The 18,810-nt window shown below is 46.1% G+C and overlaps 1 protein-coding gene across 3 annotated transcripts in view; it reads left to right on the forward strand.

The window, feature by feature from the left end:
- The window catches only part of POLR3G (RNA polymerase III subunit G), a 354,183-nt gene that overhangs the window by 152,077 nt on the left and 183,296 nt on the right, over positions 1-18,810 (forward strand). For all 3 annotated transcript variants that reach the window (XM_069627616.1, XM_069627618.1, XM_069627617.1), the window contains exon 5: positions 18,095-18,148. In XM_069627616.1, the coding sequence (XP_069483717.1) occupies positions 18,095-18,148 (54 nt within the window). The remainder of the gene's footprint in view (positions 1-18,094; positions 18,149-18,810) is intronic.

The following is an 18,810-nucleotide window of genomic DNA, read 5'->3' on the forward strand; positions in this document are numbered from 1 at the left end:
CATTTCCATGTCCTACTGAGACTTTATCCACCCAGACGGCGTGCCCATAACCCCTGGGTTCAGGACTGGTGCAAAACCCCTTTATGGCCATAGCTTAGCAGAATTGGGGGGTGACTCTGAAGACATTCTTCTTGGTGGCCATTACTTCTGCCTGCAGAGTCATTGAATTACATGTATTGAGCAGCAAGGAACAGTATATACGTTTTCACAAGAGTTAAAGGACCCAATCCACCTTTTTGCTGAAAGCTGTTTGTAGTTTCCTCTCTAACAGTTTTCTTCCCGTTTCCAACCTCTGAGGCTGAAAGGGCCTTGCACACCTTGGATCTCTGAGGCAGAAAGGGCCTTGCACACCTTGGACTTGCTAAGGCCTCTAAAATTCTATCTTGAAAGGACAAAAGACAACAGGAAGAAGCCCAACTGTTTGTGACCGTTTGGGTGCAATGTGGAGCTCAGTGGATTTAGAGGCCATGCTGGCTCGATGGCTAGTCTCCATGATTCGCGAGGCATGCAGACCATATGTCCCTCCTCACATCCCATTTCCATCCTATCTGTACTCCTATGCAAATATTTTGGCTTATTGCACCAACTAAAATGGGTAGCCTAGATCAAAGATTGCCACTGTGTCGGGAAGAGGGAGCAGGGAATGTGAACCCAGAAGGAAAACTGGAAGGATGTTGGAACGGGGATCAATATAGGGCAGCAAGGTGAATGACCAGGAAAGTGGGATCCGTAATAAGAAGCCCCCGGCCCCTCCTGCACACCTTTTTCTTTCCCTTCTTTTTTCTCCTTTCATGTAAAAAAACATGTTACATGGTATTTATATTCTGCATTTCTTTAAAGTGGGGGGTGTAGGAGATTGCATGCCCTCTATCTTACAGTGGTGCATGCAGTGAAAAAAAATTAAACCAATCGTATGTTAATGGCTGGTCACAACTGGGTATTCCAAAGGCAAGGCTGAAGTGGGGCCAACCCTCCATCTTGCAGACAGCGGTTAGGTGGCATAGTGATCTCAAGGCGAGTGACCAAATCTTTGGAGAAAATCCTCTTATGAGAACTCGCAACAGGATGGTATGTCAATGGGCAGGACAAAATATTGTGAGCTGTAAATATCTAATCAAGACAGGAACTTCGGTGAAGCGAGCCAAGCCAACAAGCCAGGTGGAGTGAAGAAAAGTACAGGAGAACCACTTCATAAAAGGAGGGGGAGACAGCAGGGAAACAGGAAGAGCAGGAATTTAGGACGGGGTCTGAGGAGGTAAACACAGGAGACATAGGACCCTCCGTCTGGTTGACCATTGGAGACGCCATCTTGGACCCTGTATGGAGTGAAAGCATGGCATACCTCCTGGTTGGAGTGGTCCACAAACATCAGCCAGAATGAACAAACCTCATGGAGCCTGGTAAAAATTAGAGCATGTGCCGCATGGACACTGAAAGGCTAGCCTTCTGCCTGACTCCAAATTGTCTGACAGGCCTTTGAAATCTCAAGCCCATCGCAGAGTGAACCCATGGTTTGGGTTGGTCTGAAAAAACACATATGCATTAAAGAACATTCTTTTATATTACTTTTGTGTAGTAAAAAACCATAGGTGTGTGAGAATTTGTTCCTCACAGTTCCCTGGATTTGTTTTGGGACTTCTAGCCCAAAAGCTGCACTTCTTTGTAGTAATACTCATTTAACTTACAGCATATTTATTTGTTTCATAAAGGAGCCCTTTGGCACAGTCTCAATCATAACTTGAAAACAGTGTAAAGAACAATTTACAATAATGCAGAGGTGAGGAGGGAGTATGGAGGGGCAGAGGAGAGAGAGGGAAAGTGAGATGTTAGTGGGGGTAAGATCAGTAGTAAGAGGGAATGTATGAGTGTGAGAGGAAGAGCAGAGAGAAGAGCAGGACTAGAAGAGAGGAGGGAGTGGGGGGAAGCAGGTAGGGTGGGATAGGGAGAGTAGTGGTAGGCGGTGAGGAAAGAGGGGGAGGGGGAAGAGCGAGAGGAAACGAAGCATTTTAGGGAGGTGAGTGGAAAAGATAAGATTTGAGAGAAGAGCGAAAGGAAGAGAAGGAAGGGGAAGACAAAATAACAGAGGGCACTAAAGCAACTAATTGTAGGTAGTAAATGTATGAAAACTTTGTCAAAACCAAGAGAAAACAACAAATGTCCTGCCTGCCCACATTCCCACAGGTGTCCCGAAGAAGTGGTAACTCACATGTGTGTTTGCACCTACCTGGGCACAAAGGTAGAAGGCTTAAACCATTGATACATCAAACGCCCTAGTGATGATTGAATTTGACTTTGTGGATAACCCACAGTTTTCGATGGCGTGTCGCGGCCACCAGGAAAAACAGGGAACCCCGTGCATTCTGAAAAGACACCCGTAGGAATCCAAAGAGGCCTGACTTGCGCGAATTGCCCTAGAATGTATTACCCCAAATGGCCAGGAAATTCCCAAACTTTTGGGGAAAAACTCAATTGTCAGACATTTGCCACCAGGAAAACACTGAACCACACAGGCAACAACACATTTCCTACCTTCCCACATTCCCACAGGTGTCCTGACGAAAACGGTACATAACATTTGTGGGTGCACCTACCTGGGCGCAAAGGGAAAAGGCTAAACCACTGGTATCCCAAACGGTTTGGGAAAAGGACATTTTTAGGATGTTGGTCTTGTGGACAACCAACAGATTTGGTCCTGGGGTGTTGCAGCCACCAAGGAAAACAGGGAACCCCATGCATTTTCGAAAATGGTGCCTCACATGTGTGGGTGTACCTAACTGGGCAAAAAAGAAAAAAGTGTCGACCATCCACAAGTCCTGTGGCAGTCCCAGGGAGTCCCGGCAGGGTCCCAATCCCTTCCTGAGGAAAGTTTTGTAACGCAGCCCAGCCAGCGCTCCAGGTTGGTCGGGGATGATGTCCTTGGCCATGGGCGGCTGTCTGCCATGTGGGTTGACCATCCCGAAGCCCAGCAGCAGTTCCAGGGAGCCCAGGCAGTGTCCCTGTCATTTCCGGGAGGGAGAAGCTGTACCTCAAGCCAACCAGAGCTCCAGGATAATCGGGAGTGATGTCCCTGGCCTTGGGTGGCTGTCTCCCATGTCGGTCTACCATCCCCAAGTCCAGCGGCAGTCCCAGGGAGCCCTGCAGGGTCACCATCCGTCCCCGGAGGGAAAAGCTGTAATGCAGCACAGCCAGACCTCCAGGACAGGCGGGGGTGCTGTCCCTGGCCTTGGGTGCCTGTCTCTCATGTGGGTCGACCAAGTCTAGCTGTGGTTCCAGGGAGCCCTGGCGAGGTCACCGTCCAACCCCAGAGGGAAAAGCTGTAATGCAGCACGGCCCGAGCTCTAGGACGGCTAGGGGTGCTGCCCCTGGCCTTGGGCGCTTGTCTCCAATGTGGGTCGACCATACTCAAACCCAGGGAGCACTGGCAGGGTACCCATCCCTCCTCTGGAGGGAAAACCTGAAATGCAGCCAGAGCTCAAGGATGGTCAGGGATGATGTCCCCGTCCTTGGCTCCTGTCTCCTATGTGGGTTGACGATCCCCAAGTTCAGCGGCAGTCCCAGGGAGACCTGGCAGGGTCACCGTCCAACCCCAGAGGGAAAAGCTGTAATGCAGCCCAGCCAGAGCTCTTGGATGGCTGGGAGGGCTGCCCCTGGCCTATCGCACCTGTCTCCAATGTGGGTCGACCATACACAAGTACAGCAGCGGTCTCGGGGAGCCCTGGCAGGGTCCCCATCCCTTGCCAGAGGGAAAAGCTGTAACGCAGCCCAGCCACCACTCTAGGATGGCTAGGAGTAATGTCCCTGTCATTGGCCTTGGGCGCCTTTCTCCTATGTGGGCCGACTGTCCCCAAACCCAGCGAGGGTCCCTGGGAGCGCTGGCAGGGTTGCCATCCCTCCTTGGAGGGAGAAGCTGTAATGCATCCCAGCCAGAGCTCTAGGATAGCTGAGGGTGCGGCCCCCCGCCCTTGGGCGCCTGTCTCCTATGTGGGTCGTCCATCCCAAGTGCAGCGGCTGTTCCAGGGAGCCCTGCAGGGTCAGCATCCATCCCGGAGGGAAAAGCTGTAATGCAGCGCAGCCAGAGCTCCATGGCGGTTGGGGGGGATGCCTCTGGCTTTGGGCGCTTGTCTCTCATGTGGGTTGACCGTCCACAAGTCCAGCGGCGGTCCCAGGGAGCCCCGGCAGGGTCCCCAGCCCTCCCCAGAAGGAAAAGCTGTAACACAGCCCACCCAGAGCTCCAGTAATGCGTGTGCAAAAATGAGCTAAAAACATGGCCATTTTGGACATTCACTTCCAAACCACAATGAAAGTTTCTGTGAGCTCAGTAAGCAGGCATGAATTCTGCAATGGTTGCGATAATATATTATGAAGCAGATGAGCTCACTATGGATGATAGCTGTTGTATTGTTCACTCAAGGATGAGCCAAGAAGGGAGTCGGAGCGGTGCAGGTGCAGTGATAAGGGGTGCTGGGAATTAGCGTGCAGGAGACGAGCTGGGTTTTTCCACTTCTGGCTGGATTTTTCCAATCTTTGCTCCCCATGCTTGCTGTCTGTCCTACGGCCGGTAGCAGTTTGCAACCCGTGAGGGGCGGGGATTCGTCCCCCATAAGAGGAGAGGTATTCCTGATGAGAAATCAAAGAATTGGTACCCCGGGTGATGAAGTCTCGCTGAGAGAGAGAATGCTCCACTCCAGACCCCGTTAGCACGTGTGATCTCTCTGTCTGTGTCCATGTATAACCAAATGCATTTATTCCAATAGTTTTTCGTATGCTTATCTTTTGTGTGAATAAAAGGTCCTGTAAAGAGCCGATTATATTCCAATTGTTGGTCTAGTGTGAATTATTGCCTCCCTAAGTCCAAGAAGTTTTGGTCTGTGTAATAAGGTGAGTGGTTCTAGAATCCTTACATGTGACAGAAAAGCAAAACATAATGGGGCTGTGCTGATATTGATGCCAAAGAACCCGACGAATTTGGAGCTTGGACCCAGAAAGGCAATTTTCTTTTTGTGTTTAGGAAGAAAGTGGGTGAGTTTTAAGGTATTGTTTATAGGGACGTGAAATATTCATTGACACCATGAGTTCCCTGTATAGGAAAAAAGGAAGCTCCGCAGGCATAGACTGTCCTGAAATGATGATCCCAGGGTGGACAAAGAGTCCATATGACAAATTGGCACAGACTTGGGCGTGTGGCGCAGGTTTGAGTGAGACCTGCGATATGAGTATAGGAGAGGCGAGTCCGGCCGAGGTAGCGGGTTGCCTGCAACAGGTACCTGTGGAAAAGGGAAAGGAGTTTTCAGCTTTAGGTAGACAAGGTTGGATTCTGTTGCATGCGTTCAGAAGGATGCATCAACAGAATGTAGAATTGGAGGCGAGTGTCCTAAGACTGGAAAAGGAGCTGGCTGCCGAGGAACAGATTGCATTAATGCAGCAGCTTCAAATGAAGTTGTATCCTGACAAGGCGGACAAGTATCAAGCAGTAGTCGAGCAAGCTGCTATAAGGGTCGCACAATACAAATATCAAAAGATAAGCGGGAGGGTGAATACCTGTAAGGTAGCAACAGTGATTACCCCCTCAGGGGTTGATTGGGACCCCGACCAATGGGACGGAGATGTATTCAACAGTACTAGTTCAGAGAGTGGGTCGGAGAGGGAAGTTTGTTTATTTGTTTTATTATTTATAGTGCGCGCCAGACCCGAAGGTATCAGGGCGCTGAAAGAACTACAAGTACATGTTCAGCTTGGTTACAGTGCTGTACAAACACATACAGGTTCAAGATACAATACGAGTTATTTACAATATATACAGTGTGTAAAAACAATATACAGGTCCGATACAGAGCAGAGGTCTGGGGTAAGTAATGGGAGGAAAGGTGTAGAGTATGTACAGGGTGTGGAAGGAAGTTTATTGGTCGTTTCTTTAATCCATTTTGTGATATTAAGTCTAAAGTGTGGGTAAGTTGGGTCTGTTCTTAGAGCTGGTGGTAAGGAGTTCCAAAGCTGGGCGGCCTTGACTGGGAAACTGCAACCTCCAGTTTTAGAGCGTTTAAAACTGGATATTGGGTATACTTGGTATTAAAATCTACTATATATCTAGATTCCATTTGTCTAAGTATTCGCAGTCTATCCCCTCCTCTTGGGTGAATTTTTACTGAGTCAATAATGAAATACTTAAAAGAACTGATGTCATTTTGATGTACCTCTTCAAAGTGTTTGGCAAGTGGGTAGGACATATCATGATTTTTAATTGCACGTAGATGTTGCAATATTCTTAGCCTGGCTTCCAATTTGGTGCTACCAACATACCATAAATTGCAGGAACAAGTAATCACATAGATAACAAATTGTGTAAAGCATCTCAGATCTTGTTTGATTTTAACTTCTTTCTTCGTTCGAGGATGTGAAAACATTTTCATGTTTATTCCATGACGACATGCTTTACATTTAGCGCAGGTAAGAAACCTGATATTTTGGTAGTTATCCAGGTGTTAGTACTTTATTTAGGTGATTGGAACATACTAGGTGATAGTTTACTTTGTATGGAAGGTGGTTTTCTATAAGTTACATATATATATTCTTTTATTTTTGTACGTTTGTTGGGGAGCTCTGTCCAAGCCCTCTGAGGCAAAATACATGCAAACTTCTAATTAGCATATGGATTGCACCAACAGAAGTGACTTCACAGAAAAGGACATTGGAAGACGCATCAGCAGTCTTTGATACATGGAGGCATCATGGAAATGACTTTAGCATAAGTTGCCATAAATATGCCAAGTGACAAATACCTTTGTAGTGCAAAATACCTAAATTGCACTATTGTTATATGTGGAGCAACTCTATAGTAATTAGCCTTTTCCATTATAATAGCATGATGCATTAACATAAGCTTCGAAGTGACTCAAAATCACTTAAGGCACTATGTGATTAAATAATTTGCTAAGGATCACACACTTGGTTAAATGGTGAAACTGGGATGTGGACAATTTAAGCGACCATGCACATATTTCCAGGCTTAGTTGACATAGATATTTATTAAGGCTTTGCTTTACATTTCATTATATATAATACATATAACATATATTTATGTATAGCAATGCATTGGAAGCAAACCACTTTACATAACAACCTAGCCTTACATAGTAAACTAACCATACACTATATACATTGTCATACAAATATGTTGAGCAATGGGAATATGGCTTTAGTTTCATTCTCCCCATTCTGCATACAAAGTAACAATAGCATCATGCAGATTAATGTGAGCCTAACAAATCCTCCTGTGGTTCTAAAGCCATAGTCATTATTTCAGAAAGCATACAGCATTATGCACCCTCTCACTTCTGATCACTCCCTCCCATTCACATTTCTAAAGGGACAAAAGTCCCTGCTAATACCCTGCTAATATTACCCCCCGCTCCCGTCAGTGCCTAATGGCTCACATTGTAATACTCTGTTGATACAGAGCAACATGAGGACCCTCTGCTGCCCGGCGCTCTTTGGGACATTGTCCTGGCAGCGGGACACCTCTACCATTCGGAACAGGTAAGGTGTCCTGCTGCCAGGACAATGAGCATGCTGAGCAGGAATTGCTCAGCACACATTGTCCTGCCAGCGGGACACTTTTGCCGTTGGGTACCCTCTTTGAGGTGCCGAATGGGAGAGGTGTCCCAATGACAAATGTCCCGGTCTGGCCCTTAAAAGAGCTACGGGGGGCAGCTTGACCACGCCCTTGCGACTCTCCCACTTGGTACTCCACTGCTTGAAGCCATTTGAACACAGGAAAACGTACCTTAATTTTAATCAGTCAGGATCTTGTAGAAAAAATCAATCCGCACGAAGACATATAAGGTGCTGTGTAGAACTCAAGTTTGGAGATATATGGCATTTAAAAATCTATACCAATTATACTTGGTCACCCACTGCACTGCCTTAACCAACGGTTTCTGCCTTTGAATGAAAGGAAACATCAGGAATATTGCTGATATTCCAGTGAATCTGGTCCTTCCGGCCATGGCTTTATAGTTCAGCTAGGTCAAATCAACATAGCCCAAAACTTCAGGTATCAGGGGGTGATGAAGTCTGGTCTGCTCAATGGACGTTGCACCACTGTTTCCATGTGTTATTGTAATTGTACATATAAATGTTGTGTGCACACAGTGTATGTTAGTGGAAGTGCTGGGTGCATTTGTGCGTGAGTGTGTGCAAGCATATGTGTGTTGACTTTTATGTCTGAATGAAGGATAAATAATGCATTGTTTGTATGTTCTAGTGGAATTAAGTTTGTGAATGTTATGTTGCATCACTGGGTGCATGGCAGGCCGGCTGAAGATGTGTGGGGGCCGAATCGAATTTTAAAGATACGGCACCAGTCTTAGGAAAGTTATGACAGAGTGTCAGCAATGGACTCTTGTGGTGTAGTAGTTTAGTGTTATCTCAGGGATTTAGGTTGTTTGACCGATGTACAAAATCACGGTGGAATTAATCGTAGTCATTTTCGCTGCAAATACGTTTTTTTCGAGGGGATTGGGTCCTCCGACGTATTCCATATCTATGACATGTAATCACCACAGCTGTGCTGCTTACATGTCATAGATATGGAATATGTCGTCGTACCATCCCATCGAACGAACGTTACCAGGTAAGAAAGTAACTTGTTCATCTCGGTACAAAAAACCAAACCCATGTCCCCTCAAACCACTAGTACACCCATAAACCCCCTCACTTACCTATTCTCCATCCGCTGCCTCTCCTGTAACCTGCAGCGTCTGATCCATCCCTTTAACGTGGGTCGGATCAGACGCTGCAGCGTCCCTTTTCTTATTTTCTGTTGGGACCCCTGCCACCAATGCTGAGGAAGCGGGGGACACCCCTGCAACTGCCGAAGCCAAAAATACCGACCATGGGCTGAGGGGGCCACCCCTGCAACCACTGCTCTTCATGTTCTGTATATTCGGCTTCAAACTAATGGTGGTGACCGAATTCAGTCAAATCTACCATTCGACCACATTTTCTTTTAACTATTTGGCCGAAACAATCCCTCAGAGCCACCATCCACCCTCCCTTCACCCCACCCCTTTCCTTCAGTTGTCATGCCCCCACCAACATTTTCAGCAAAGTTACTCCACTGATCACGGCCAGCCCCGACCGCCAGGCACGGAAGGTGAAGTCTTCCCCCTCACTGCCTTGGAGTTGGGGAGATGGGAGCTGCAATGGGGGGGGCGATCAGCCACCAAAGGTAAGTGCTAAAAAGGGCAAGGCATCTCATCCTCAGCACTGTAATTGTAGTGCCGAGGACACGATACCTCGTCCTTAGCATTTAAGGGGTTAATAGATAGTATTTTTGTTTTGATTTTTGGGAGGGGTATGTTTGTGATGTGTTTTTATGGTGGGATATGCCGTGGAATACACCAGAGGAAAAGATATTGGGAATTCAGAGTCCTCCATGGTTCGTAGCTGACCCTATAGGGGAAGGGACAGTGCTTATTTTCAGATAATTAATTGGCATGTCCATGTTTATTTTAGTTATTTGCTTCACTTGTACGTCCATTTGGTCCAATGCTTCTAAATTGTAAACTTTTATCTAATTATCTTTATTACACAAATATTCCTATAATGTTGGGAGGGATATTTTGGTTGCCACAGACTGGGGCATTTTGGTTACAAATATATTTGTGTAAAACTCTCTATTGGATAGCCACATTCTTTAGTAAAATCTGTCACTTTAACCCATTTCAAAAGGACTCATTTAGGCACATCTGTGCTGCAAGCCCACTTCTCATTGAGCCATCTTACTTGCTTTTTAAGCGTGGCCTGCAGGCTGAATGCAGCTCTTTGCTGCAGGCACACTATCTCCCGAGCTAGTTTACGCAGGGTTTGGAACTTCCTGGGTTCTCTACAGCAGTTACATTAATCCACAATTATATTACTTGGATTGGGAATTGGTGGGATAGGAGCCCACGACTTTCATATTACTGACAAGGCATCAGCAAATCAATAAGCCCCTAATGAAAAGAACATTTTCCAATAGCGAATTTGTACACTATTGTTCCAGCTCAATGGTTTTCAACTGCAAAATACAGGGGAGACCAGAGACATTTCATTGCACATTCTACCAGCTCACCTCTCTCCATCAAACCACCAGATTAAACTCTGTGTCCAGCACATGAAGGACTGAGACTTTGTTTGCACTTCCACACCTCTGCTCTGCCTTTACCCAGTCAAAAAAGTGATAGCAGCATTTGTTTAGGTATCCTTTTAAAGGATTAAAATGACATGCCTGAATGATTCCAGGCACAGTCTATGCAGTACTTTTAGGGGAAACTATTCGACTTCGAGTGAAAATTAAATTGTATATTAGCAAGTCCTCGCCAAAGAAGCTTGCATTTATGGAAGCATTTGCTAAATAAGCTGTTGATTAAATGGTGTGCTAATAGAGGAGTTTAAGGGTATCTGCTATCTAGGACTGCAAGTGCTGTGGATTGCAGTGAAGCTAAGATCCGGGCATAGATGGGGGAAACCATTGTTACCTCCGATTGCTCAAATTAAAATGATTGCAAGAAGATTTGGGAGGTTTACTATGATATCCTTTGCTAATTTTTATGAGGCAAAAATTATTCCATGTATGCTATATGGAACAGAAAGTGTAAGTATGTATAATTGGGATTGGTTGTCAACTCTTCAAGGCAAACTGCAAACCAGTGTTAAGCTTACCTGTATTCTTCCCAATAGCTGCTATGCGGAAAGAGTTTGGGTTGATTGCTTGGAAGGTAGTCGTACAATGGAAAATGCTTCACTATTTTCTAAAGATTATATATTCTGAACCAAATAATTTATATTGGGACTTAAGAAATATGTCTTTGCTAGGGGAAGTAGTCGAATTGAACAACTACATTATATATTGTGAGTTGATTCTAATTTGCACTTGGATCCAGAAAGGTTAAGTGGTAAACAGGCATTGGTGAAGAAGCAGCTATGGGAGTAAGGTTGGATAGATAATGAATTGGCATTGCTCAGATATCGAGGTTTCCAAGCATTTAGGGGAATACCAGTGGGGTGTGGGGTACTTCCTAGGGATTTGGTTGAACTTCCCCATCCTCCATATGGAGCACTTTTTATGAAGCAGATAATGAATGCTCTTTGCAAGTTGGAAGTCATCGGACTGAGGCAAAGACTCACAAAATATCTGGATTTGTAGGCTGTGTAAACATTACAGTGTGGAAACCTTGAATCATGCTGTTAGTTGTAAGAAGTAAAATGTCTCAGAGACTTCATGCGCTTTGTGCATAATGAGTTTCTTCTCATCAGGAGCTTTCTGGGAAATAATTATATTTGGGCAACAAGTCTCATTGATATTAGAGACAAGAAGATTTGTAATTTGTGTTCTTAAAATGTTGTTTTAATTAATGGTGACCGTGAAGGATTTATACCATGACAGGGGAATTATTTTAGGAAACTGTATAGTGTACATTTATTGTATGTAATGGATGATGAAATGTGTAGAATGAATATTTAATATTTCTCCAGCATTGGATCTTTCATGGATTCACATGCTTAGAATATTCCCCGTCGTCAGGCTGGGAATCCTCAGTATATTTATAAAGACGTTTCCCATAGGAAAAAATGTTGACACTTCTGTGTCCTATCTACGTTGTTTTCGGGCTAAATACGCCTGACCCAATAGGACGTAGGGGTATAAATAGCCCCACCCCCACGGCTCCCTTCAGATTTCAACCGTCTCCAAAGTAGCAGGAGCACCTCATGTTTTTTCTACTTCTGTACAAGGTTGAATTCTACTTTTGCAAGTTTTTTGTTAAAATGTCTGGAAAGGCGTTGTTCTGCCCGTGTGCCACGAGCAGACTGAAAAGTCTATGAAGGAGATGGGCACATGGCTTGTACTGTCTATACCCACATCACTCGGTGGACAGTTGCGAGCTCTGTAAGGGTTTCTCACAGAAAACGCTAAAGGATCGGAATAGGCGTCTGGTGACGTGGCTAAATGAAGGCACCTACCCTTCATCGTAGGTAGGATCTGCGCGCAGTCTAGCATCCAGGCCTAAGTCATCAAAGGCATAATCCCATTGCCGGTCCGTGTCAGCGGAGCCTCCGACGAAGAAACCGCGATCTATGGAAAAACACCTCTCAGAGAAACACCCGGCGATAAAATCGTCGTCGAAGCATGGGCAGGATCGCCACCAAGGAAAGTCTTCTTCTTGATATTCGTCGAAAAAAGGAAAAGATCCTTTGAAGACCTCCTCCTCAGGAGATCATCACAGGTCTTCCTCGAGTAGAGACTCAACGAGGCATAGATCTAGCTCAAAAAAGGCGGGATCGCCTAAAGAGGCTGCGTCACAGCCTCCACCATCGTCAACTGAGACTTCGTCATTGACGAGATTGTTACCGTCGACGCAGGTAACACCTGCAGTGGCCCAGGTGAATCCGACAGCGACGATGGATGTCTCCACATTGACATCGCCGACGGTGGACCCTCCAAGGGCATGGCAGCCGGAGGTGTATAATGCGGTTCTGCCAGAGGCCTTATTACAGCCGGAGGCGGCCTTCTCGATATCATCAATGGAGGAGGATCGAGAACAGATTGTTGGTCCAGCAGATCTAGGATTACAAGGGGTTTGTTCGTCGACGATTTTGGGAGGGCAAGGTGTCCCCGTTTCATCGTCTTTGTTAAACCCTCAATCAGTATTATCCTTGCAAGTGTTTTCCATGCTACAGTCTCTTCTAAAGCAGCTGGATGCGAGGTTACCCCTCGTAGGCGCACCTTCGGGGTTGCCGATGATGCCTACTGATGACGAACCAGGTCCTTCTATGCAGTTGACGGGGGATCCACCCTCCCGTCCAGTTAGCGAGGAACCGCCACACTCATACCCGGAGGAAGGGGAGTTGCAAGATTCAGAGTCGGAACCTAGAGACTCTTTTTCAGATGTTTCATCATCCCCTTTCAGGGATCCTACATGGGAGTCAGAGGTGGAAATGGAGGCGCCTAGAAGCCCGGCTCAACCATCGCCGCGAGATGACATTGGCGCCTTTCATGCGATGATGGGCAAAGCCTGTATGAGTTTGGTCTGACCCCTGAAGAAGAAAAGAAGGAATGCTTCTTGTTCGAACATATGGGGAAAAGAAGGAAGTCGGTATTCTCAGTGCCCATTCTGGACGACGTCTGGCAAGAAGGCTTGAGGACCATGCGCCATCCATTTTCAGAACCAGCAATAAAGGGCAGGTTGGAAAAGAAATTAAAAACTCCAGACTCTACGCATAAATGCTTGACCGCTCAACCTTCTCCAGAGTCGGTAGTGTCGGTGGCAGCGGCTAGGAAGGCCAGATCGCAGCACAAACGTTCTACCCCTCTGGATAATGAGGCTAGAAGGCAGGATGCGTTGGGCAAGAAGGTTCTATCCGTAGGAGCGACGACGGTGAAAGCAGCTAACTCGCTGGCAATTATGGCAAGGTACGACCGGGAGATGTGGCATCGTTTGGCCCCTATCCTAGAACACCTCCCTGAGGAGCATAGAAAGTCGGCTATGTTGCTGGTCTGTGAGGGGGAAGAGGCATCGAACCACTCGATTAACATCGCCGTGGACTTGGCGGAGTCCGGTTTCAAGCAAATATACACGGAGTGGTTTTGAGAAGGCAAGCCTGGCTGAAATGTACTAACTTTAGACCGGAGGTCCAGTATAAGGTGCTTGATATGCCTTGTGAGGGTGACCAATTGTTCGGAGAGAAAGTGGACGAGGCCTTGAAAGGTATGAGAGAGGATACGGACACGGCCAGGTCGCTCGGTGCCCTGCAAAGCGGAAGAGGTTTTCGATCCTTTCGTCCCTTCCGGGAGCATCAGGAAATTCCTGCTTTACCTCATCTAGAGACCGAAACATCAGCAGGCCATCATACTCCTCCCAAGGTTATAGGCGTGCAGTCCAGGCAACGCGAAGAGGCCGAAACTACCAGGCTTCGAGGAGAAGGGGATATTCCTCGTCAGCAAAAGACAGGCAGTCAAAGTCCCAACAATGACCGGCTTGAGGACGTCCTGGGGGGAAGGGTGTCCCGTCGCGTAGACGAGTGGGAAAGAATAACAGACCGCTGGGTATTGGACACGATAAAACTAGGCCACTCTTTGCAGTTCAAAGAAACGCCGTCACAAATTCCACCTGTGTATTCGGCGCAACCCCATCTTCACATATTACAACGGGAAGTGGAGCTCATGCTGCAAAAAGGGGCTATAGAATTTGTCCCGGTGGCCGAGAGAGGCCGGGGAGTTTACTCTCGTTACTTCGTGCTCAAGAAACCCAACGGCAAGTGGCGACCCATTCTGGACCTTCGGGCTCTCAACAAGACCCTAAAAAATGTGAAGTTCAAAATGCTTACGCTTCAGGAAGTTATCCGATCCGTACAGCCAGGAGATTTTCTGGCGTCGTTAGACCTACAAGACGCATATTTTCATATACCTATGCATCGAGGAAACGGACATTTTGTAAGGTTCGTAGTCGGTCAGAGCCATTACCAGTTCAAAGTACTTCCTTTCGGACTGAAGTCGTCTCCCAGGACGTTCACAACATTTTTGGCTCCAGTGGCAGCTTCACTGCAAAGGAAAGGTCACCATGTTTACCCTTACCTGGACGATTGGCTCATAAGGGGCTCGTCGCCGAGCATAACACAGGCAAGCCTAGAGGCCATCATGCAACTTCTGAAGCGCTTGGGCTTTGCAATCAACTTCGAGAAATCCTCATTAACGTCCTCAAAGAACTTGGTATTTCTGGGCGCGGAATTCCAAACTCAATCAGGGCTAGTGAAGCCCTCCTTGGAAAGGGTTCAAAAACTAACACAAAAGGGGAAAGAATGGAAAGTGGGCACGAGGGTATCAGTCAGAAAATACACGTCACTGCTAGGGGCTTTGGCGTCCTGTATTCCATTGGTGAACAATTTCTGTCTCTTCATGAGGCCAGTACAGGAGTATCTGGCAGACCGATGGTCCCAGAGTCGAGGCTTGTGGTCAGACAAGTTGAGCATCAGCAGCAAGCTTCTGCGGGCACTTCAGTGGTGACATCTCTCGGACAATCTGACGAGGGGGATGCCCCTGCAGGAACCGGATTTTCAAGCAACGGTGGTAACGGATGCATCACTGAAAGGATGGGGAGCCCATCTGGGGTCCCTGCAGGTTCAAGGTCAATGGTCTCCAGTGGAGTCTACTCTTCACATCAACGTGCTGGAGTTAAGGGCGGTACGCTGGGCTCTGAAGTCCTTTTTGCCGCGCATAAGAGCATCGTCCGTCAGAATACTAATGGACAATACAACAATGATGTTCTATCTCAGAAAGCAAGGGGGTACTCGTTCCAGGACGCTCTCGAGCAAAGCTAAAAAAATATGGCATTGGGCCCTCGAACAGAATATTAGCATAATGGCTTACCATCTTCCAGGGGTAAAAAATAAACGAGCAGACTTGCTCAGCAGGGAAATGAATCAAATGCACAAGTGGGAACTGGACGATCGACAACTGGAAAACATCTTCAGAAAATGGGGTCATCCACCCCTGGATCTGTTTGCAACCTGAGAGAACAAGAAGTGCGCACATTATGCAAGCAGGTGGCCACAACCCGGATCGCTGGGGGAGGCGTTCTCCTTCCCATGGACGAACAAGTTCGCTTACGCGTTCCCTCCGTTTCCACTCATCCGGCAGACCCTCCAATGGATTCACAAGTACCCATGTCGGGTAATTGTAGTGGCTCCTTACTGGGCGAGACAGTCGTGGTTCTCAGACCTCCTCCAACTGTCGATAGCAGAACCAGTGAAGTTCTAGAAGATTCTGAACCTTCTATCTCAAGACAAAGGAGCAGTATGGCATCACGACCGACTCCCTCAACCTGACGGCCTGGCTCCTGACTTCTCCGAGTTTGGGGACCTGAACATTCCCTCTGAGTGTTGACGAATCTTACAGGCGGCACAAGCTCCGTCCACGAACGCTTCATATGCAGGTAAATGGACGAGATTCTGTGTGTGGTGCAGGGATCATCCGGGGGTAGACCCCTTATATATTGGAGTAGAACAGATTCTTCCATATTTGCTACATTTGGCGGAGAAAGGATTGGCTTTTTCCTCCATTAAAGTTCATTTGGCGACCATCTCCACATTTGCTTGTAAAAGATATTCAAGGCCGTTGTTCAGCAATCGACTGGTTAAACATTTCCTGAAAGGCCTAGTTCGGACTTTTCCGCCAGCCAAAAAGTTTCCTCCTAACTGGAGTCTCAATCTAGTACTGTCAGCACTAATGAGGGCTTTGTTCGAACCAATGTCGTCCTCATCGTTGACATTTTTGTCATGGAAAATGGCCTTCTTAGTAGCCATTACATCAGCAAGAAGGCTTTCAGAATTACAGGCGTTGGTCATTGATCCGCCATACTTCCGTTTTTTCAAAGACAAAGTAGTATTGGCAATGAATCCTCACTTCATTCCTAAAGTCCCGACGACATTCTACAAACATTCTAGTATTGTTCTACCACCATTCTTTGCAACAGCCTCTTCTGTGTCAGAAAAAGCTCTCCACACGTTGGATGTAAAAAGAACTTTAAAGTTCTACCTCAGTCTTACTCACGATTTTAGGCGTTCAAGGCAACTGTAGCTTTTGGAACTTCGGTGAAGGGAAAACAGATCTCTAAGCAAGGGCTGGCCCGCTGGGTGTCGTCGACTATTGCTTTTTGTCACTCTAAAGCGGGAAAACCTCTGGAAAGACGCCCAAAAGCTTATTCGACAAGATCCACCTCATCATCGGCGGCGTTGTGGTCTGGAATTCCATTGGTGGACATCTGTCAAGCGGCATCATGGTCGGTTCCGCACACATTTACTCAGCATTATTGCCTAGAGCAACAGCATGCAGCAGATATGCAGATGGGACGAGCAGTCCTTCGGCACCTGTTTGAGTAAGGTAAGCCCCACAAAGGGGTGTATGCTCTTGTCAATATGCCATATGTTTAGTTATTGTCAATATTTCTTGATGGGGATTTTTTTGTATACCTAACTGCATGTGTGGTTTGGATGGTCTTGGTTTGCATTACACACCTCCAAGTTAGGGGTACTGCTATATAATCTATTCTAAGCACGTGAATCCATGAAAGATCCAATGCTGGAGAAGGGAGTAGTTTCTTACCTGTAACTCCATTTCTCCAGCGTTGGTATCTTTCATGGATTCACATGCGCCCGCCGGCCTCCCCTGAATGCAAACTCTATATGCCCCTCCTACTTTGGGGGTTAAAATCTGAAGGGAGCCGCGGGGCGGGGCTATTTATACCCCTACATCCTATTGGGTCAGGCGTACGCAGCCCAAAAACGACGTAGATAGGACACAGAAGTGTCAAAAAATGTTCCTATGGGAAACGTCTTTATAAATATACCGAGGGTTCCCAGCCTGACGACGGGGAATATTCTAAGCATGTGAATCCATGAAAGATACCAACTCTCGAGAAATGGAGTTACAGGTAAGAAACTACTCTCTTATAATTATTTGTATATTTAACATGAAATTGTGAAATGCAATGTAAACTCAAGCAAAATTAAGTAAAACAAATGTAAACAAGTTTTATAACAATGCGCACTGTCTACACCTAACCACCAAAGCATAGATGTAGTTGTGTAGGACAACACGTGGGTCAGCCATGCAGTACTATTAGTAGGGTTTTTGGTGGGCACCTTTCTATGCTGAATAGGATCTTCTCCATGCTGTCCTTGGTAAGTGTTTTTACAGCCATGCAGTCCAGTGGTCAGATTTGGTGACATGATTTTAATCCCCTGTCTATAATCAGCACTAGTTCTTCTGACAAAAGAACAGCATTCTCTGAAGCCTTGGCATTTGAAAATCATTAATTTGTTCATGTTATCAACGTCCAGGGTCTCATATAAAATATATTTATAATATACCATTTTATAGCATATATGTTTCTTCCAAAATGATCTTAAAAGCCTTATTTTCTTTTGTTGTACTCTTGGATTGATTTCCCAGTGATTACCTTATGCTTTCCGATAACACTTTTTCATTCCTTTGCTTTGGGTATGAATGCTTCCATTTACTAACGGAACAACCCATCTTTGCTATTAATTTTCTGTACAGACTGGCGAAGACTCCCTAGGGAGATGAAACCAAGGAAAAAGATACCCAAGAAAGGTAAGACGCTATAAATGTAAGTAGCATTCATACCGATAATCAAGGAGAGGGAAGTGGATTCCTATTTTAAGATCATTATTGAACAAGTTCTGTTTTGTGTGCTAAGTATAAGGGAAGGCATGTAAGGGAGGAAATAGCTCCCAGTGTGAAGTGTTCACTTAATTTCTCTACAGTCAAGGGTTTGATTTCCTGGAAGTATGATTCAGATATTCGCCCTTCAGAGGACAGTGTATTTAGTCAAATTAAATGTGCTGGTATACAAAAATGTGATTATTTGTTTAATGTATTTATTTTTGCAGGCAGTCGATCTATAGAACACTTTGTGAACTTAATAAATGTTAAACGTCCTAGTCTACTCTACATTCCTAGGTTTAGTGCTAGAGCTGCAGATAACTCACAAGCGACCTTTAATTAGAGTAGGCAGAAACACATTTGAGAAGTGCAATAGACTAGAGCAACATTTATGAAAGGAAGGCGAGAGCACTGAGCAAGTGTTATTGGAAATTAGTGGTATTATTGAGGGGACGACACAACCATGGTGAGATGGGCAAAACAGAGGTGACTAGACGGTGTGATTTAAGGGGAAGAATGATGTACTTCAGAGGGTGGCTATAAGGTTGGGGGTATAAGAAGTCCTAACTGACTGACTGACTCATCAACGC

The sequence above is a fragment of the Ambystoma mexicanum genome, chromosome 6p, assembly GCF_040938575.1.
Source record: "Ambystoma mexicanum isolate Mex_15411 chromosome 6p, UKY_AmexF1_1, whole genome shotgun sequence".
NCBI lineage: Eukaryota > Metazoa > Chordata > Amphibia > Caudata > Ambystomatidae > Ambystoma > Ambystoma mexicanum.